At 39.4% G+C, this 22,400-nt stretch overlaps 1 protein-coding gene across 2 annotated transcripts; it reads right to left on the reverse strand.

Annotated features, from left to right (window-relative positions):
- Window positions 1-11: 11 nt before the first annotated feature.
- cdc37l1 (cell division cycle 37 like 1, HSP90 cochaperone) lies at window positions 12-17,947 on the reverse strand. 2 transcript variants are annotated; one of them, XM_008103340.3, is made up of 7 exons: window positions 17,765-17,947; window positions 15,085-15,366; window positions 13,208-13,298; window positions 9,900-10,015; window positions 9,085-9,207; window positions 7,536-7,700; window positions 12-654 (listed from the first exon to the last, which is right to left on the reverse strand). In XM_008103340.3, the coding sequence occupies exons 1-7, from the start codon at window positions 17,840-17,842 to the stop codon at window positions 598-600; spliced, it is 912 nt and encodes a 303-aa protein (XP_008101547.1). In that variant the 5' UTR covers window positions 17,843-17,947; the 3' UTR covers window positions 12-597. The 2 variants fall into 2 exon arrangements, with proteins under 2 accessions (XP_008101547.1, XP_008101546.1); XM_008103339.3 differs by having other exon boundaries at window positions 12-5,118; window positions 17,765-17,945.
- Window positions 17,948-22,400: the final 4,453 nt, after the last annotated feature.

A 22,400-nucleotide genomic window follows, 5' to 3' on the forward strand; every position in this document is an offset into this window, starting at 1 on the left:
TCAAATATGTATTACAGTAAAAGTACATTTTTATTAAGAGCTAGTTACATTTCATTTCCCAAATCTCACAAGAGAGGGTAATCCCATACAGGTTATTTCAAATTTAGATACAAACTTGGTTACATTTACCCGCTTAAGGCTTGTTAAGGACTACATAGGTGAGATCTCACAACATACCTCCGCCATACACACATTAAGACTGCAGTGTCATTGGATCACATAATGTTTTTCTTCTTCAATTGATCAAAGCACACAATAATTTGTTTTAATAACTGAATCTTGCCTTTTTACTATGATGGATATTTGTTTTAACAAAGTTCTATGAAGTGAGTTTAACTGTTAATCGGCTTCACCATGCTGCTTTTAAGCAGAGGCTTGATGGCCATCTGTCGGGGGTGCTTTGAATGTCATCTTCCTGCTTCTTGGCAGGGGGTTGGACTGGATGGCCCACAAGGTCTCTTCCAACTCCGATTCTTGTCTGAAGCCAATTGTGGACTGAGATGAAAAAAATCCAGCTTGTTCTGCTACATGCCTTGATTGAAAGATCTTTGGAGGTGGGGGGGATGACGAGCAAGTCTACATATAGATCTTCAATGGTTATGCAACCAGAATGGAGCTTGAAGACCACAGACTGAGCTCTGGGCTAGATGCCAGCTGTAGAAAATGATTCCAATGAAACAATTGTCAAGAAAACAAAATAGGGATGGTACAGCAGAAAGCAAACATACTGTGAATAACCTCTAAAATGGAATCAAAACAGACATAGAGGAACACTTAACATAAGAGTCTGAACCCCACAAATCACAAGGATATTTCAGCATTATGGACATACAGTTCAGAAAATCAGAACAAAAATATAGTCTGGGAATATCTCATGCAAAGTAATGTTATTAGATAAAAGAGTGTAGCAGTTTTGCACTTCCTATTGCTACAATATTTATATCAGGGATGGAAATCATTATCCCCTGTGGCTACAAGTCCCCTCAAAAACAATGTTGTAACTGGCTTTAGGCATTACTCCCTGCCCCTTTTTCGTTTCAGCCCAACCCAAAGGGTGCTCCCCAATAGCTCATCCTCCTCCCAGAGAGAAGTGATAAGTGGAGTGCCACAGGGGTCTGTCTTGGGTCCAGTGCTATTCAGCGAATGTATCAATTACTTGGAGAGCATGCTTATCAAATCTGCAGCTGACACCAAATTTGGAGGAGTAGCTAATACAGAGGACAAGTTCAGAATCCAAAATAGCCATAACACATTAGAGAGCTGGGCCAAAACTAACAAAATGAATGTCAACAGGAAGAAATGTAAGGTATTAGGCAGAAAAAATTAAAATACATATATAAATTAATTGTTTGGCAGCATTTTCATTGCCAGGACTCAATGCTATGGAATCCTAAGATCTGAAGTTTATTTTTTTTTCTTTATCATGTCAGAAGCGACTTGAGAACATACTGCAAGTAGCTTCTGGTGTGAGAAAATTGGCCATCTACAGAGACGTTGCTCAGGGGCATGCCCCTGGGATGTGTTGCTGGGAGGCTTCTCTCATGTCCCCACAAGCTAGAGCTGACGGACATGAGGCACCAGCACTCTTTGGCAGAGAAGACTGATGAAGAAATAAAACATTAACTCCCAGGATTCCACAGCACTGAGCCAAGGCAATTAAAGTGGTTTCAAACTGTAGTCATTTTACAGCTATGCGCCCATAGCTTGACAACAGTATATGTAAAAGGGATGTAGACCACAAGAACTTGAGAAGGTAGGAGTAACAGTAATTATGTAAATTGTTCATTTCTAGGTTTGGGAGGAAAGGTTATTGTAGCTTTCAGATGTCCCTGATTTATAGGAAAGCTTACCACAAAGAGATTTTTATGTATTTCCCCAACCTGTAACCTAGCCAACAACCTTGTGGAATTTTGCTACTTATTTTTCCTTTGCTCCCATACAAATAGTTAAAATCCCTATTCCAATAACCCTATGAGAACTAATAACATTGTACCATTTAACTGTTTTTGTAATTTAAACTTGACTGAAGTGTGGGATTTTTAGCCGCCTTGAGTCTCCATGCCATATACAGGTATATCCAGGTAAAAGTAGGTGTTTGCCTGTGCTTAACCTCTTTAGCTGGGAAATGTTTTTATACCACAAAAAGAAGAGCAGCAGCATGTTCCAGAAAACTTCTCCTTTGAAAGTAACAATATGCACACGTGAACAAACATGTAAGGTAAGTAAAGTATTTTGGATTTCCTTGAAACCATTTGAAGGTTTTTTTTGCTTTCATTAGTCTCCACGTTTAAAATTATTTATGCTTTGGTGGTCAAACATACTAAGAATATAGGGATCTAAGAACTACAAAGATGAAGAATATAGAAGATGGCCTTTAAAACAGCTATCAGATCTTGTTATGCAAACTCTTATTTAAAAATGCTGAATTCAGAAAAAGTAAGAGTTTGAGTTCAACTCTTACTTCCCCACTGTGTTGTCCTCTGACATGCTTACTGCCTTACATTATTCTACGAAGTCTCCATTCTTCCCAAATCAATGATATCACACACATTCCAAATTAAGCTACAAAAATAAGTTACGCAAATTTCACAGGTTTGTGATTGGTTCTTCTCTATTTGATTTTAATGCAATTTTTCAGAAATTGAGTTGATGTCCTAATATGGTTAGTTCAGCTAAACACTGAAAATTGGAGAGGGTGCTCCAACATTATCTTTTGTACTGATCTATAGGCTTAATGCATACATAATCAGAATAAGCCAATATTCCACTGGTTAATCCCTCATTGCAGATTTCTGCTCTGCTCAGCACATTTCATGAATTTTGGGACTTAAAATATTCAAGGTAAAATTTAACATGTTTTATTTAATATACAGGCAAGATTGTTGAAGGAGGCTACTACACAATGCACATGTCATTACATAGAAAAAGTATTTCTCCTCCATGCAGTCAGTGTTATTTATATAAAATCACCAGAAATTATTGTACAATTTTGACAATCCTGGTTTGAGCATCAAGGAATCTGCTACTGTCTTCAGACAAAGGAAACAATTGCTAGTTGTGATTTCCTTCCATCATTAGCTAACAATCAATATCCACGTCTGATTTCCATAGAAATAAATTGGACTTAATAACTGCCACACCAAAGGAAATGGCTTTTTTCTCTCCATCTAATGTTTAGTTCTAGGCCACAGTATATGGACCCAAAACATCAGGATTTTTTTTAACCAGAAAGCTTTTAAGACTTATGTTCCATGCATATGCCAAGTTTTAAACAAATTATGTAAATCCAAGAACTGTGGCTTGAATTTTGGCTGTCATTTCCTCTCATAATACTTCCAATTAGGAAATGTTTGTTCTGTTTAAAAAAGGAGTTTCTTTCCTGGGGTGCATCTACACCACTTTAACTGCCATGACTCGATGATATAAAATCATGGGAGTGGTATTTTCACCAAATATTTTATCTTCTTGGCTAAAGAGTGCTGGTGCTCACCAAACCACAAATCCCAAGCACTCAGCCAAGGCAGTTAAAGATGTGTCAAGCTGACTGTCGATGCATCCTGGGTTGATGAGAAAACAAAGAAGCCTCAATTGGGCACAACTTGTGCAGATCTCTGGCTTCTAAGGTTCTTTACATGATTTGTCTGATATCCTAGCTGAGTACAAAAAAGATCCAAATTTTAAAAAGCAACAACCTAAAATCAAAATCCATACCATCTTCTCGATTTGGAAACCGGTTCAATCCAAGATACTTTGGGATTGAATTGGGGAGAGACTTCCTGAACATAGCTGTGCACTGACAGAACACAGTAAAATAGCACATTCATTTTCTCAACATGTTCTCCTCACCGCATATGAAGAGTGACTTCATCAGAAGTAGCACGTAACATAGAATGTGACTCCATAGTAGAACCTAGCATGATGTAAGCAATATACAAGAGGAAGGCAACAGAGTTTACACTAGGCATGGGTAGACTTTGGCCCTCCAGGTGTCTACCGGCTGTTAGGAATTGTGGGAGTTGAAATCCAAGACACCTGGTGGGGCCAAAGTTTGCCCATGCCTGGTCTACATTGACATATATTAGAACCCAAACTTCTCAAAAGTTTGCTTTCAGTTTTCCAAGCTGTCTCCTGCTAGTATGACCCGAAGAATTAAAAAGCATACTGATAGGACACTTTAAGCCTCACATTCACATGATATCACTGAAAACAGGTTCAGTCAGTTTGGCACCTGAATTTGCTTAAATGCTCATCATTATTATAAAATAATATTCTGAAGGTAACAAAAGTAACCAAGTTATACTGATTTCTTGTCAATCTGGATACTTGATATTTGTCAAACAGTGCTATCTCAAAGCTTTCCTGCCTCTAGAAAATATGTTTTATACTCCTTAAAAGCTCTTAACAATACTGTTTATATTCAATTCAAGATAACCATCATTTACACATCAAAACAGACAAGTGTCAGAGGAAAGTATATTAAAGAATTTGTTCAAAAAGGAAAAAAAATCTCATCCCTCTAGCAGAATTGAAATACCAGCACTTTTATCTGAGCCAAGCAGATATACAGTATTAATAGCTACCACTGATTTATTGCTAGTTGTGATAAAATCAGATTTAAACACTGACTGTACAAGCAGTAGACCATATTACACTGGATTTCGCATCCAGAATAGGACATGGGCATATCTATTAGATTAAAACAGATTCCTCCAAGAATCAATCAACTGTAAACATTGCAAATATGTAGATCCTTTTTATACTTTGATTCCTAAAATTAAAAAGGCAAAGTTTAGTAGTAGCATAAAACATCCAGTTTCACATTCCTTGACATACAGAAAGCCCCTTTTTTAAAAAATGAAAGGAAAAAAAACATAGCAGCATGTTTTCTAAACAAAAAGTCAAGAGTGTTTCCAGGTTAATCTCTCGCCAAACAACAAACACTCAAAATAAAGTGCAGCACCCAGAAAAATGTCTCAAGAAAGTCACCACATTCTTCTCTTTTAATAAAAGCTATTGGCTGAAGTTTTGGAAACACTATACTGTATCCATCATTTTGGGTTCTTCGTCCTCTCTGTGTACCATAGAGTTAGAATTGCAGCCATGAAGCAAGTCTATGTTCTGCAACAAAGAACAACAGAATAAACAAAAAAATCAACTATGAGGAAAGATTGTAAAAATCTGATCTGAAATTCATGATGTGCATTATAGCTAGCTTTCCAGCTTCTAGACCAGGGGTCCTCAAACATTTTAAGTGGAAGGCCGGTTCATGGTTCCTCAGACTATTGGCGGTACACACTCTGATGAAATAGTCGAAAATCAGGATTGTTGTTGTGTGCCTTCAAGCCATTTCAGAGTTAGGTCAACCCTAGGTTTAAAGTTAGGACAGAGGCCAGGTCAATGACCTTGGAGGGCCGCCTCTGGCCCATGGGTCTTAGTTTGGGGACCCCTGATCTAGATGATCTCATAAGACCATAGGTAAGCAAACAGACCTCCAAAGGCCATCTAGATGATCTCATCAGGCCATCAGAAGACCATAGATAAGGAAAAGGACCTCAGAGACCATCTAGGTGGTTTCATAAGACCAAAGGTAAGGAAAGAGGCCCCCAAAGGTCATCTAGACAATCTCATAAAACAATAGGTAAGGAAAGTGACCCTCAAAGGCCATCTAGATGGTCTCATAAGATCGTAGCTAAGCAAAGAGACCACCAAAGACCAGGTAGACTTAGGTCGACCCTAATTCTAAAGTTTAGGACAGGGGCCAGGTAAATGACCACATCCGGCCCCCGGGCCTTAGTTTGGGGACTCCTGCTCTAGACCATCTGTAGGCTTGGAGATGTAACATTTTGTAACATTCATCCCAAGAATACTTGTCACTAGACTTTAAGAAGTTCTGATGTTCAATGTATTCTTTTCATCTATTGAAATGCTCCTAACCACAGTTAAAAGCTAAATCAAGAACGTCTTTTAAATTAATAAAGCTATCAATTTGCTAAAGAAATCATAGCAATATTTACATAATTTAGTTAATAAAGACTGAGATGGTAAACAAAAAAGGTGTGTCTAGGGGAGGCAAAGAATCACAGTATAACATATAAAGGCATGGTCAAGGCACATGACTTAGAAATTCCTCAACATTTTGATGCAGAAATCATTTAGTTCAATATTTGCATCAGCTATGTTCACTTCTGAAATGCTTATGTTGCCAGAGCAGACTAATACTAATTAGGAGACATCAGTGCAGTCAGTGAGCAAAAGCGCTATGCCTTAAATCTATTATCACATGGACTAACATAACAAATTGCCAACAAGGGCACTTTTAACAGTAAAAATGTTGGTTTTAGATTAGGATGCTGTGAATTCAACTCTGTGGTTAGTCACAAAGCTTTAAGCTGGATAATTCCGTGAGAGATACAATCTCTCAGCTAAACCCACCTCACAGGATTGTTATGAAAATGGAACAGCATCTATGCCATCCTGAACACTATGGACTTAAACTCAATGTAAATAAAATAAATAGGAACCAAATGGTGTTCAGTCAAAAACTTGGAAAAATATTGAGTTTGTATGCTATTTGGTAGGGGATTATTATCTGGAAATGAAGTAAAAAAAATGTATTTCCTTCTGGGCTCCAAGAAAGCAGGCATCATCTCACATGAAGAGGGCAAATCTGAATGGACAAATACCAATAGCTCAGCAATGACGGGCAATCCTCAATAGTTTATTCCATGGTTACAATGCATTTATCAGAACAGAGAAATACTTTATTTTTTACAACCACCAGTACTACTCCCAGAATTTTGTCTTGAGGAATTTGGGAATTTTAGTCCAAATTGTAACTTTTCCTAACTGTTGTAAAAATACAACTGAAGAGTTAAAAAAACCCCAAAATTCACTTTACAAAGGAAACACTTATTGGAACAAAATTATCTGGTTGGTTAATAGTGGATGGAAGTCCACCTAGAACAAAAACTACAACTGGAAAGCTGAAAGAGATACTCATCACACATGTGATTGACACACAACCTGTTTCACAGTCAGTTTCGTGATAATACAGTAAACAATTTGAAAATATAATCCTGTGATCATAAGCTCTATTTTGCTTGTTTGTACTACTTCGAATCCAAATCCCCTTGCTTGTAAAAACTGAATTTGCTTTGAAAACAGATTTCATGTTATTTAGCTCTTATGTAACTAATACTAGCATACTTGGCAATCTTGTGAAATCTTATGACAGTTCAGGGTAAAGTAGCATATGTGAAAACTTATTTCCATGTGAATACATAAGTCACTGGTTTGTAAACCACATGCCTACTACTATTAGCTATCATGTGAAATGAAAACAGCATAGGTATATAGCTATTTGTTTTATAGTTAGATGTCTATAATATACAAGTACAAGGACAGAGTATATTGGCAAGCTTATTCATTCCTAATACTAGTAAGAAAAGAAATACTCTATGCTTAGGTAGAGAGATGGAAGGAATGGCCTTAAATCAGATACTCATTCAGAATAAATACAGTTAACCAGAGCCTACCTGTGAAAAAGATGCATGCCCTCCTATACAATTCAGATCAGGATGAAATGAGGAGATCTGAAGAGGTGTAGCTTGCATGTTTTGTGATCGCGAACAAATCCTTACTCTTGATTTGAATGCTTCAAGTTCATTTTTAAAAGCCTCCAAATAGCCTTCTTCCCCTGTCTGATAAGCCAACCAACAACCAATTAAAGCAGCTCAATCAGAAACCTTGTATTCAGTGTCAAGAAAAGTGTAATTATGTGATCTGTACAAATATGTTGATGAATACAATTTTCATACTACATATGCCTCCCCGTACAGCATCTTGTTTATTTGCCATATTTGTGTTGCTTTGCTGGTCACAGAAGTTGACAAGCAGCAATGCATGACAGTAGAATCTGAAGTCCCCCCAATGGAAACCTTACTTAGCTGTCCCTATGACTTTTGAGATTTATTTAGGAGTGACCTACGCTCCCCTCACAGCCACAGGAACTGAAACTGTTTTTTTTTTTTAATGAAGTCTCAAACTTCTAGTACCAGACAACATGATTTCTGCAGTGTCTCACTTTAAGGCCTGAAAAGTTCCTTTCAGGATCATTCAAAAGTAAAATTACTTGGAAGGCAATCAGATTCTTTTCACAGCCACTTATAAGCAAAGTCATCATCACATGGCTATTTTCAGATTCATTTTTAAACACTGTGCACAACTTCACAGCAATCTAAGCAGAAGGGGTATATTTAAAACAGTACGACATACAATATTTTATATGCTATGAAAACAGCTAAAGCAAGCTGCTCAGATGGAAAGTAGTTTAATTCCAGCAAGTTTGCTTTCCCAATTACATAGTTGTTCCACTACTGATTACAGTAGTTTCAAAAATTTTGCATTGTTATGCTACTGTTTCTAGATTAAAGACTTGAAATTAAAGAACATTATGAGACTGGAGGCAGGGTTTCTATAAGGCAGGATTTCTCCCATTTCAAATGATCCCTACCAGTTTTATTTCTGCTTCTATTTATGTTTTAATAAAAAGCCTATATAATTCAAGACTTTAAAATACCTCATAACTTGCTGAACTTGTATTATGTATCCCTATTTCTTAATTTTCCTTCATGGTTTCTGAAAAACAACTAAAATTCCAAAATGTCCAACTTTGCTTTCATACAGTGTGCAATTTGGACTGTAAACCTAAACCTATGTATTTATATTTTAAAAAACAACCAATAAATGGAAATGTTTTCCAGAACAAGACTCCATTTGTTACCCAATTATGTCTGTATGGTTGTCTGATGTAACAGCAGTGTTTGATGTTCTCCTTTATGTTGCAGATTATTGCAACAGAGCTGTCTGATGAATATCAATTATCTTATTTGTGAACTTGTATAAGAACATATTAAAAGTAGAGATCTGGAGGCCTTACATTCAGTAGATTTTTGCTTTGAAAACAGTTACCATTTTAAAAGAGACAGAGTAGTGTAGCAAAATATAATTGGGCAGCAGCATCAATGCTTCTGTAGTTCTACAATGGATACAACCCAATCACATGGAGATGGCACAGAAACTTACATTAGCTCTTTGGAAAAAAAGACGAAAGCATCCTCGAGGATCCACGTTACAGCTTTTGGCCATTTCTATAATAAACTGCATCACCACTGCTTGGTGAGCTACTTGTTCCATCAGAGCTCCTTTCTGAAAACAAGATCATTACAATCTGTAAGAAACTAACATCACTTCTCCTTCATCATGGGGTAAGGTTAACAAGGGTACATACAATTAATACCATGTTGAAAGTGCACTGGAACAACTTTTATTTCACGCATGGCATATAAAGCTTTTAGGGTCAGAAGCTTTCAACAGTAATTGGACATATGACTATTCCTAAGGATTGCAGTAAGGAATACAAGATTCCTATGCCCTTTAATCTGTTTAGGTTAATCCAATATTCATCCAATTTCAAAGTCTGTTCAGAATAATTTGTTGTATCAATGTAGCGAAAGCAGTAGAATAAAAATAATTTTTATCTGCCTCTGCTCGAGGCAGCGTATACAGAAAGCAGTTAAAATGCATATTAAAAGACTTTCGAAAGACCACTTCCTGACAGCAAAAATACAAAAATAATGCTGCAGGAGCAGCTAGGGCACAATTTGTCAAATTACTGGAATAAGTTCTTCAAACTGGTAATTATGTTGTTTTGTTATTCCAAAATGGTTCATTTTACTAGATATTATGTCACTAAGAAGATATATGTCTAGAACCAAATGGAAATATGAAACCAGGACCATCCAATTATCTTTATGATCAACCTGAATGTGATATAAATAGATCCAAAGAGAAGAAAATGTTTTCTTCTATCTTAAAGCAAGAAAACATCTAAATCATACCTGTTCCGCTTCTAGATGAAAACACCATAAGAAGAGATATTTGGCTGTTTCTTCACAGACAAGGTAGGGGTGGTCCGAAAGAAATCTCTGGCTATCAAGCCACCTGTTCAGCATACCTGAAAAACATTGAGATGTAACAGAAAGTTATTTTGCAAATAAAATGTTTTGAAACCTTAATGGTCTACAAAAAAGCCATTTTGTTACCAGTCCCCTTTCACAGGCTATGCATTTAACTGATACACATATTTAGTTCATTCTTTCATTATGGCCAACACCATCTATATATATAAAAGGGTAATGAAATTTCGGCCTAGGACAAAACAACAAAACTACACATCCCAGAAACACTAAACTTAGTAGCACAACCCCTCATCCATGCCTCTACGTTCATACAACAAAAAGAAAAGAAAAATAAAGTCCTAATTAGAGGGAGAGGAATAATTGTTTTTATCCAATTGCTGCCAGTTAGAAGGCTAAGCTCCGCCCACTTGGTCTCCTAGCAACCTACTCAGCCCACCCAGCCTCTCAATAATAATAATAATATTCTAAGGTTAGCAGATACCCCTAAGGGTCATCCAGTTCAACTTCCTTCTACCATGCAGGAGGACACAATCAAACCACTCCTGACAGATGCCCATCATATATCTGCACAATAATAATACACATCAAATCATAGCATCAGACAGTTAGGAGACACCCCTAAAGGCCATACAGTCCAACCCAATTCTGCCATGCAGGACACAATCCAAGCACTCCCAACAGATGGCCACCCAGCCTCTCAATACTAATACTAACAATAACAACATCATCATACAATCCTAAGGTTTGGAGCAGGGGTCCCCAAACTAATGCCCGGGGGCCGGATGCGGCCCTCCAAGGTCATTTACCTGGCCCCCACCCTCAGTTTTATAATATAATATTTTTATATCAGTTTTAATAATATAATATATTGTATATACATATAATATTGATAATAATATTATGTTATACAATATAATACTACTAATAATACCATATAATATTAATTATATGTTATATATTACATATTATATAATAGTATAGTGATATAGTTCAATATAGTAATATATAATGCTAATATTGTGCTATGCTAATAATATAATATATTGTATGTACATACAGCTGCTCTGAGTCCCCTTCTGGGTGAGAAGGGTGGGATATAAATTTAGTAAATAAATGCAGTAAATAAATAATTAATTTTAGATTTAGGCTCGGCCAAAGTCTGAAATGACTTGAAGGCACACAACAACAATCCTAATTAACTTGACTATCTCATTGGCCAGTAGCAGGCCCACACTTTTCATTGAAATCCTGATAGGTTTATGTTGGTTAAAATTGTTTTCATTTTTAAATATTGTATTGTTCTTTCGTTGTTGTTGTTGTTGTTGCACTACAAATAAGACATGTGCAGTATGCATAGGAATTTGTTTGTATTTTTTTTTAAATGATAATTTGGCCCCTCAACAGTCTGAAGGATAGTGGACCGGCCCTTTGCTTCAAAAGTTTGAGGACCCCTGGTTTGGAGTGATCATCCAGATCAACTTCCTTCTACCATGCAGGATGACACAATCCAAGCACTCCTGACAGCCTCAACAAGTTCTCACCAACACCACCAGACAACACCACAGCAACGCGTGGCTGGGTACAGCTAGTCTATATATATAAAAATGTAATGTGGCACTTTATTATGGAGTAAACACTGAACACTGAAACACTAAAAACAAAACCACTGAACCCAGTCACACCAAATTTGGCCACAAAAGTCATAGTCATCCAGGGTATGTCTTCCAATAAAAAAAACTCTAGAAAAATAGTCCAAATTTCAGAGGATGAGGAAGAGCCTTGCTCCCACTAACTGCCAGTTAGAAAGGTAGGCTCCGCTGCCTTTAGGCCCCACCCCCTTCGTATCCTAGCAACTCCCTCAGCCAAAATGGCGTCCAGGGCAGAGGCAGAGTGCACTTAGGCCTCATCCATACTGCCTATAAAATACAGATTATCCAATTTGAACTGGATTATATGGCAGTGTAGACTCAAGGCTCTTCCACACAGCTATATTACCCAGAAAGCCAAGGCAGAAAATCCACAGTATCTGCTTTGAACTGGATTATCTTGAGTCCACACTGCTATATAATCCAGTTCAGTATGGATTTTATACAGCTGTGTAGAAGGGGCTTCATATAATCCAGTTCTAAGCAGATAATATAAGATTATTACTGTGGTATAATAAACAGAACAATATAATCTCTAAAATCAGGGCAGTAAATAAAGAGCAGCACTCTGAAAGCAGGGAAATTGGGAATTCCAGAAAGGAAACAATCAGGGCCAGCTAACACCTCCCAACAAAGGATTCCCCCAGGCAGGAAGCAGCCAGGCTTTGAAGCTGCAAGGCCATTAAATGCTATTCAAGGTGGCTAATTGCAGCGTTCATAACTGCCAAACCGAGACTATTAATTGCTATTCAAACTGGCCAACCAAGGATTCCACGAGGTAGAAAGCGGCCAGGCTTGCAAGCATTAAGGCTATTCAGTGCTATTCAATCTGCCAACCAAGATTTCCCCTAGGAGAAAAACCCCCAGGCTTTGAAGCCATGAGGCTACTCTGTCCCATTCAACCTGGCCTAGCAAGGATGCCCTATGTATAAACCGGCCAGGCTTTTAAGCTGCAAGACTATTCAGTGCAATTCAAGCTGGCCAAACAATGATTCCCCTTACAAAGGAAGTAGCCAGGCTTCAAAGTAGCTCTTTGATTGAGGGTGCTACTCTAGCTTGCCAAACAGGGATTCCAATAGTTATAACACAGGCAGGCATTGAAGCTGCAAGGCTATTTAGTGCAATTCGAACAGACCAACAAAGGATTAAAGCCAGGCTTTGAAGCAGTGATACTACTCTGTACTACTGAAGCTAACCAACGAAAGATTCCCCTAGGTAACAAGCAGCCAGGCTTTGAAGCAGTGAGGCTATTTGTTGCAATTCTAGCAGCCCAAAAAACCATTCCCCTAGAATGCAAGTACCCAGCCTTCCTAGCAGCAAGTCTATTCCATTGCATTCCAGCTCACCAAACAAGGATTACCATAAGAAGAAAACTGCCAGGTTTGAGGCCGCAAGGCTATTAACTTCTATTCCACCTGGCCAACAAATGATTCCCACAAGCCACAGCAATATGTGGCCAGGCAAAGCTAGTTTCTATATAAAAATGTAGAAAGAGCCAGAATCTTTTTTCTAAATAGGGAGTTTATAGAGGTGGTATAATATGATTATGATACATAAAGGTTCAGAAAAAAACTGACTTACCAAAGTGTCTAATTTTCTGCTCATGTTTTTGCATGAATGATTTAGATACATCATCTTCTGTTTCTTTTCTTTCCCTCTGATTAATGAAACTCTAGAAAACAATTTCAGTACAGATCTGATCATGGCATGTTTTTAAAAGCAAAGAGACATTACAAACAGCATACTGTTATGTTAAAGTATCAACATAAAAAGTCAAGAGCATTTGTTGCAGAACAGGGATTTCAGATTATACTCCAACAGTTTATTAGCAGTGTGTTAAATAAAGTTGGGAGGGCCTAGAGATATGTTTTGTTCCCTCATGTCTGTGCCCTTGAGTAAGAAAAGGACCAACTGTGAACACATACAAAGATCATGCCTACCAGTTAAGCACTCTCCCTTTTTTAATAAAATTAAGACAGGTTTGTATTAAACAGTTTGCTGAATGATTTGGTACATTTATTTCCAGGTGATTGTGTTATCACAATACAGGCAGTCCCCAAGTTACAAACATGATAGGCTCTGTCGATTTGTTTTTAAGTTTTTTTTGTAAGTTCGAACAGGTACATTTTTAACTGTAACTCCAGCCAATTATATATACACATACACTCACACAGACAGAGACTGAGACGGAGAGTGTGTGCAGTTTGGATAGCATAGAGAAGGGTTAATACCCCTGTGGTGTTTCTTTTGCTGTCTGTGCCCCTGTTGAGAAGATTTCACCCTACTTTCTGACCCTGTGATATTTGAATATTGAAAAAAATGGCTTGTTGTGGAAACAAGGATTGGTGATAAGGCTTCAGTGGAGAAATCTTTCACCCGATAACTCTTCTAGGAGTGAAATTCCCTTCCTAGGGGTAGACTTCTCAAACTTTCTGTTGTCTCACCCCCATTCTTAACTATTAGTCATTTATAAGTCATGTTTGAAGCTTGGGGACTCTGGCTGTATATGAGTAGTACTAAATGTTCCAGGCACAGAAGCTAACTTACACATAACCATCTTAAGTTGCAGTTATCCAGCCACTTAGGCCCATCTACATTAACTATTTGGTTCAGTTCATAGCTAGCTTCAAACTGTGGCAGACAGACAACCAACTCTCATGAAAATGTGTGAAAGAAAGCTCTTAGGCCCCTTCCACACTGTCCCTGTATCTGATCCCAGATTATCTGCAATATGAGTCTCCACTGCCAGATAATTTGGGATCAGATCCTGGGGTATATGGACAGTGTGGAAGGGGCCTTAATGTGCATCAGTGCTTTGTAATTTGTGTAATCACCATCTGAGCCTCAAATTGGTTCCAGGATTTCCTATATAATCCTCTCGACATGGCAAACCATTTTCTTCAATACCGGTTTGAAACTGCATAAATCATCAATGTAGATGAGGCCTTATTCAGGAGCAAGCACTATTGAATACAATGGGCCTTTTTCTGAATAGGTCACTCAGGATAATAAACTGAATGGCAGTGCTTCAAGTTACAGCTAAACATTATGGGTTTGCCGGGCTGTGGGTCATATTGCTTGTATCTGCTCCTAATTTTACCATTTAAAATCTAAATATTTACACTCTCACACAAAATGAATACCATATCTAGGAAAAGCAATGTTTAGCAGACCACTTCTGTGTAGTGTTGAATGTAGTAATATAATAATAATAATAATAATAATAATAATAATAATAATAATAATAATAATAATAAGCAGCTTTATTTGTAACCCGCTTTATGTCCCTGAATGGTGATAAATGTATCCTTTATTCCCCAAAGTCAATCCTAGAAGAAATGTTGGCATAGGCCAGCTACTGGACAGGTGCTACATAAAGGCTTAAAAATATATTGCAGCATCTATGCTCCTTTAAGGACTCTGTCTTTTGCTCTTATGAAATCCAGATCATTTCCTACCTTATTAAATACTTCCTTGCTAACAAAGTCAGTGTTCCACATATCCTGTCTTTCCTCTTTTCTTAACACCTCTTCTTTTCGCCGCCACTCTTCTTCCCTCCATTTTAACTCAGCAACTTCAGTTTGTTCTTTGGCACGTTCCTGGTCCAGAGATTCAGAATTATGTAGCGCTAAACAGCCCAGTTTCTGTTGGGCCTCTGCTAAATTCCACTTGCATTCCACTGAGTTCTTTACAAATTCTTTTTGCTGCTGACATGCCAATTCGATCCCATGATTGTAGACCTACATTTAAGAAAAACCCAGCCCTTTTCATTCTCCGAGAATAACACAGGCACAATTCATAACACATCAACAGAAAAATAAACGTATTAGAAAGGGAATGAGATTCCTGTATAAACATGTCTATAAGTATTTTCAATGACTTGAGTTTTTATGAGAACACCCCTTTCCAGCTGATTCACTGCACAGACCACAAAAGAGTCTAAAAGGCATACATAAGCAAAACACTTGAGGAATGGCAGATTCTTAGCTAATCAATACATAATGAGATCGGATCCAAATCTGAGGATGAAAAACTCTGCTCAAAGAACCCACATTACAATACACCCCATTCAGAAAGGCCACCTAATTCTGTGTAGTATTTGAGCTGAAATGGAGGGACTGCCATGAAGATGAAGGAAACCAAGATATCTGCTTCAGCCAACCCAGTTATATCTCACACTTCCAACTGTCCCAGTTTGTGTCAGCCCTAGTTAATCTTCTCCCGTCCCGCATTCTCAGCTGCGTTTAAATGTCAGAAGGCATCTACACTGTAGAATGAATGTTGTCTGAGATGACTTGAACAATCACAGCAAAAAACTATGGAATAATGGGCTTTGAGATCGGCAGAATCCCATTACCATCTCAAGCGTGGTTGGTGGGGTCGAGAGAAAGTGCCTTTTCTGTGGTGGCTACCTGGCTCTGGAATACCTCCCAAAGGAGATTAGATTAGCCCCCATCCTTAAATCCTTCCAACCCAGCCTAAAAACATGGATTTTTAAACAGGCTTTTGACCCCGAGTAGGCTTAAATGGGCCCATAGGAGGTTGACACTCTGGCACTTTAGTTGTGAATTAATGGCAGCTAGTTTTATCTACAGATGTTCTGTGTTTTTAAAATTGTGCTGTTTTGATTTTATGTTATATGTGTTAATAGTGGTTTTTGTTATAATTATATGTGATATTGTTTTATACTCATGTACCGTTTTATAATATATGCTGCACCCTGGTAGGTACCTTTGTAAGCTGCCCCGAGTACCTTTGGAGAGATGGTGACGAGATATAAAGTTTATCATTATTATTGTTATTATTTGTAGTTTGGTGAGGCTCCAGTAATATTGGCAGAGAAGACTGAAGGCTTTGCAAAACTAAATCTAGCACTGAGTCTTGGCAGTTCAAGTGGTGTCAAACTGCACTAATTATACAGCGTCCAGCAGGCCTGCACAGCCTGCAGCCCTCCAGGTGTTTTGGACTTCAGCTCCCAGAATTCCTGACAATTGGACAAGCTGGCAAGGGCTTCTAGGAGTTGGAGGACCAAACATCTGAAGGGTTATGTAGACCTGATGTAGAGGTCTACACTTTGATTGCTACAAACTGCGGTCCAAGTGCAAAAATAGTTTGTGCAGAACTAACTTATTAGAAAGGTAAAAGTAAAAGTTTTCCCTAATATTAAGTCTAATTGTGTCCGACCTTGGGGGTTGGTGCTCATCGCCATTTCTAGGCTGAAGAGTTGGCATTGTCCGTAGACGCCTCCAAGGTCATATGACTGCATGGAGTGCCATTAACTTTCTGCTAGAGCGTACCTTTTGATCTACTCACATTTGCATATTTTGAACTACTAGATTGGCAGAAGCTGAGGCTAACAGCGGGAGCTCACCCCATCCCCCCCCCCCCGGGATTTGAACCACCGATCTTTCAGTCAGCAAGTTCAGCAGCTCAGTGGTTTAACTCGCTGCGCCACCAGGGGCTCCAACTCATTAGAAAACATAGGGCGGTTATTGCTATTCCGTCCCCCAGGCTTTCCCAAAACTAGCACATACATAACGAGTCTCTTCCCTTGAAACAGGTTTTGTGTATTCTCCCTCATTAATGTCATTTCCTCCCTTACTGCCTGGCCACAGCTGTGAAATGCTGGACTGGATACAGCCTGTGCTGAAACCCTTGCAAAACAAAAATTTCAAGGTCACAGAAAAATTTCTGTGCAACCCTTACTAAAACCGCAATAGAGGGCAAAGTAGGGTGCTCTACGTTCCTCTAGGTGTTTTGGACTTCAACTCCCACAATTCCTAACAGCCTCGGGCCCTTTCCTTTTCCCCCTCAGCCCCTTAAGGGCCTGAGGCTGTTAGGAATTGTGGAAGTTGAAGTCCAAAACACCTGGAGGGCCGAAATTTGCCCATGCCTGATCTACACTGTAGAACCAACGCAGTTTGACACCGCTTGAACTGCAGCGACTCTGTGCTATTTTGCAGTTTACAAGGTCTTTAGCTTTCTCTGCCCAAAGCGCTGGTGCCTCACCAAACGACAATTCCAATATTCCATAGCTTTGAGCCATGGCAATTAAAACGGTATAAAACAGCATTCATTTTGCAGCGTTGCTGCATCCGGACGGCTACTGTAATGCGAGGCTCCAAAAGCGAGCCTTACCTGGGCGTTCGGCCTCGGCAACTCTTCCTCCGGCCTCGGGCAGAACTCCCGGGGGGCCCTAGGCGGCCACAACGCCATCGCCGCTTTCCTTCCTCGGGCGCCCTCTCAGACCGTTATGGACTCACCCCCAGATTACACCGGAAACGAGGTCTCGAGTCACTTCCGGCAACAACCGTACGTCCTCTGTCTTATGAGTTCATCACGCCGCTGATGTCTTCCTGGTCGGATCACGTGGCCCAGTAGCGGTCGCGGTGTTGCTAGGAAACGGGTTGGTCGGCTAGGGAGCTGCCTGGTCGAGTGGTCCCTCTGCGAAACTACTCCTCTTGGTGGCTTCTCAGTGCTGTGGATTGCAGGCCGTTTGGCAGCCCTTTAACTGCCGCGGCTCAGTGCTATGGGGCCTTACGAGTTATAGTTTGGACGCCTGAACTGTGTTCCTTGCCTCTACAAACTGGGCCATCATTGCGTTGTAAATTACGTGGAAGCCAATACCGAAGGAAGCAGTACTTTGTGTTGTCGAAGGCTTTCATGGCCGGAATCACTGGGTTGTTGTGAGTTTTCCGGGCTGTCTGGCCATGTTCCAGAAGCATTCTCTCCTGACGTTTCGTCCACATCTATGGCAGGCATCCTCAGAGGTTGTGAGGTGTGTTGAAAACTAGGCAAGTTGGGTTTTTATATCTGTGGAGGGTCCAGGGTGGGAGAAAGAACTTTTGTCTGCTTGAGACAAGTGTGAATGTTGCAATTGGCCAGCTTGATTAGCATTGAATGGCCTTGCAGCTTCAAGGCCTGGGGGAATCCTTTGTTGGGAGGTCTTAGCTGACCCTGATTGTTTCTTATTTGGAATTTTTGCTTGCTTAGTGTTGTTTGTTATTTACTGTCCTGATTTTAGAGCAGGAAGCAGCCAAGCTTTGAAGCTGCAAGGCAATTCAGTGCTAATCAAAGTGGTCAATTGCAACATTCACACTTTCCTCAAACAGACAAGAGTTCTTTCTCCCACCTTGGACATTCCACAGATATATAAACCTTCCTTCCCTAGTTTCCAACATACTGTACCTCACAACCTCTGAGGATGCCTGCAATAGATGTGCGTAAAACGTCAGGAGAGAATGCTTCTGGAACATAGCCATACAGCCCAGAAAACTCACAGCAATCAAGCACTACTATACTTTCTTTCTCTTTCGAGTGACATGTTCAAAAGTGCTTTCCCTGTGTCAACCCCATGTTTTCCATATCAGGCTATCCTCTGCCCATCTTAGGCCAGAAACTGCAGTGATCTACTTAATTGCTCATCGGCTGTTGTTAGGCAACGTGGCCCTCTGTGGTGTCACTGGGAAAGAAAGGTGACATGTATATGAGAGGAAGGGAGGAAAGGGCCACAACAGTTGCCATGGAGACATTATGAGGTAGGCCTTGACAGATCTGGAGAAGGGGGAGGGGAGCAAATAAAGAGAAAAGCCTGGCGTAACAGATCTTAAACTATATTACAAGGTGTGTAGATTGAGCAGGATTAAAGATTGGTTGACTCTAAAAAATATTTTAAAAATTGACATCAGAAGGATTCGACTTAAGAATTGGCTGGCGCTCTTCTCTGGTATAAGAAAAAGAAAGTAGGGAAGAATTTTGGTAATCATTTTATTAGATTACCTTTAAGAAAAATATGGGGAAAATATAAAAGTAGACTATATACAAATAGAAGACAACAGGGACAATAATGGTGGATTATTTATTTTTTAAAAAAGGTAAAGGTTTTCCCCTGACGTTAAGTCCAGTCGTGACCCACTCTGGGGGGTTGGTGCTCATCTTCATTTCTAAGCCAAAGAGCCGGCGTTGTCCGTAGACACCTCCAAGGTCATGTGGCCGGCATGACTGCATGGAGCGCCGTTACCTTCCCACCGGAGCGGTACCTGTTGATCTACTCACATTTGCATGTTTTCAAACTGCTAGGTTGGCAGGAGCTGGGGCTAACAGCGGGCACTCATTCCGCTCCCTTTCGGTCTGCAAGTTCAGCAGCTCAGCTGGATGGAAATACCATATTGTAAACACAAAATGAAAATCAAATTGACAGTATCTCGTGGTTTCAATATAGACAAGAGAATATTACAATAAAGACAAGATAAATAGGATTTTTGGAAAAGGACACTTTCTGGGATAACATAATGATGGCAGATAAAAAGTTAATAATGAAAATATATAAAAATGATTAGAATGGTCCACAGAAAAAGTATAAGCTAAAGACTGCATGATCAAATGGGCAGCAATATTGGATGTACTATTAAATTAGAAAAAGGAAAAAATATGGAACAAAAATTAAAATTCACTTATTCTTATGATTTGAAAGAAAACTGGTAAAAAAAATGATGTATCAATGGTATATAATACTGCAGAAATTAGCAAAATGTTACCCAAATGTCCAAGTTAAGTGTTGGAAATGTGAAGATCGTGTAGGAACTTTTCCCATATGTAGTGGACTTGTAAAATAGCCAAAAATATTGGAAATAAATTCAAGAAACAATCCAGAGGATATTAGATATAAAAGTACAGTTGAAAACGGAATACTTTTTACTGGGAATTGTAGACATGGAAATGTCATGACCTTCTTTCCTGGTTTTGTGTGGAACCAGGAGAGGCCTACCCTGGCCTGTGCATCCTTGAAACAAGGGAGAGGATGTCTGTGGAAATGGGAGCAATGAAGGGCAGGGGCCAGTGTGAAGGATAGGAGGTGTGAGGGAAATAAACTATCAGTTGGAATTTTGTTTGTAACCGTACTGTAGGCACACCATATCCAAACCTCCTCCATCTCAGAAAAAAAAAATCCACAGTGCTGCAAATTAGGCATGTAATTTCTAGCTTTGCTAGGCTTTGAGAGGTTTATATTCAGCACAGTTTCAGCTGGCCTAGTGTTGGCCACATTGGATTGTACCATAAATTGGCATTCTGTTTACTGAAGAACCATTGTTCTCAGTGCAAGGTAGGGGAGCTGTTACACTCCTAAGAGATTTCCTAATGTTCGCCTTGTTCACATTTAGGTCTGAGACAAGATTGAAGCTTTTTATGCTTTAGTGCTAATGCTCCATCTGACTTCCTTCTTACAAAGAGGCTGGAGGGAGACGCTTCTTTGCCTCTCCAAGACTGCATTGCTTTACTGACTCCAAAGACTGTGGAATATCTAGAGACAGATGGGCTGTCAGGGGACATAGATGATTGTTCAGGTTTAAGAATTTAGAATTGGTGATCTTCAGAATTTGGAGACCAGCACCTCTGTTTCCACAGAGTTATTTAGGCCTGGTTCTGTCTCCTGCTTGGCACCATTGTTTCCCCGTACTCTGACATGTCCAGGTCAAAGTATAAGTATCCTAAGAATTGCCAGTTTGGCAATTTGCTTTATCTTGGATATTATCAGGATGGCCAGGAGGAACAATCCACTACATCTGGATTTCACCCTTGTGCTCCAACTGGAATGGCAAGATCCAAGGTTCTTTTTCAGTTGATCCATTCTTCTCCAGCAGTTTTTTCTGTCCTTCCTAACCAACCAGTCATGTTTATCCTTCTCTGGCAAACTTAAAGGGCAAATATGTGATCGACCCCCCCCCCCCCCCAGGACTTTGTGAAAGATAGTTCAAAAATCAAGGCTTTATATTTCATATATTTATAGCAGAAGGTAACTGAGATATTTACTGTCCACTGTAATTTTACTAAAATCCTTGCACCAAAGGTGTTTGACCTTTTAGCCTGAGGCAAGAGATAACAACCCTGTTAATCCTTTTACAAACAAAAGCACACCCTGTTTATTCAGACAAAAGAGTTAGCCAATTTTAAACCACATGTTTGCCCTTATTTTTCACTGCTTATCTTTCTGCTTTTCCTGTATTGACACATATTTTCCAATATTTTCCTTGTGCAATGTCTTTTCCTATGTATGAATTATGTACCCTACCTGTTCCTTTTCTTTATTCTTGTGAAAAATGTCTTATATTGAAGAATGACCTAGACCTGACCTAGGAATGAACAAGTTGCAGCACCTCAGAAGGAAATCCCTTCCACCAGGAAACTGTCAGACACCCATTTCTTGCATGGACAATAGAGTTGGTCTCCCCCCTTTCATTGAACGTCGGAGCAGCCCATTTAATGCAAAGGGTGACCATCTGGTTCTCGGTTCACTTACAAAAAGTCTACGATGGCCTCGGCTGTCAAAAGGGACTGAACTTTTTTCAAAAACAAATACAGCTCATCACTGGAATCTGTCAAAGCCTGCCAGACCAAAATGTATATTTACACCCCAAGAAGCAGTCTAGAAACCCCTCCTGGACATTTACTCAATGACTCAATAATAATTCCTCGTTAATCCCCAGCAAGTCCATTGTTCCTAGATAAACCCGCCTCCTCATCCCTGATTGGTGGGGGAAGGACCAATCAGCGCATAGGAAGGCGGGGAAAAGGTGTAGCGCGGAATTCAATCCACGCCTCCCATATTTTTGTTATAAAATGGTTGATCTGTAAATGTATGTCATGACTTGACGAACGATCGCAGATGTCATCCTTTTTCAGCTGAAACTGAATAAAACTCGGAGTTCTTTCTTCAACATCCTGAGGGTGAGAAATTCTTTGGCTAAACCTTGATTGATCTATAGCGGCTCCCCCT

The sequence above is a fragment of the Anolis carolinensis genome, chromosome 2, assembly GCF_035594765.1.
Source record: "Anolis carolinensis isolate JA03-04 chromosome 2, rAnoCar3.1.pri, whole genome shotgun sequence".
NCBI classification, from domain to species: Eukaryota; Metazoa; Chordata; class Lepidosauria; order Squamata; family Dactyloidae; genus Anolis; species Anolis carolinensis.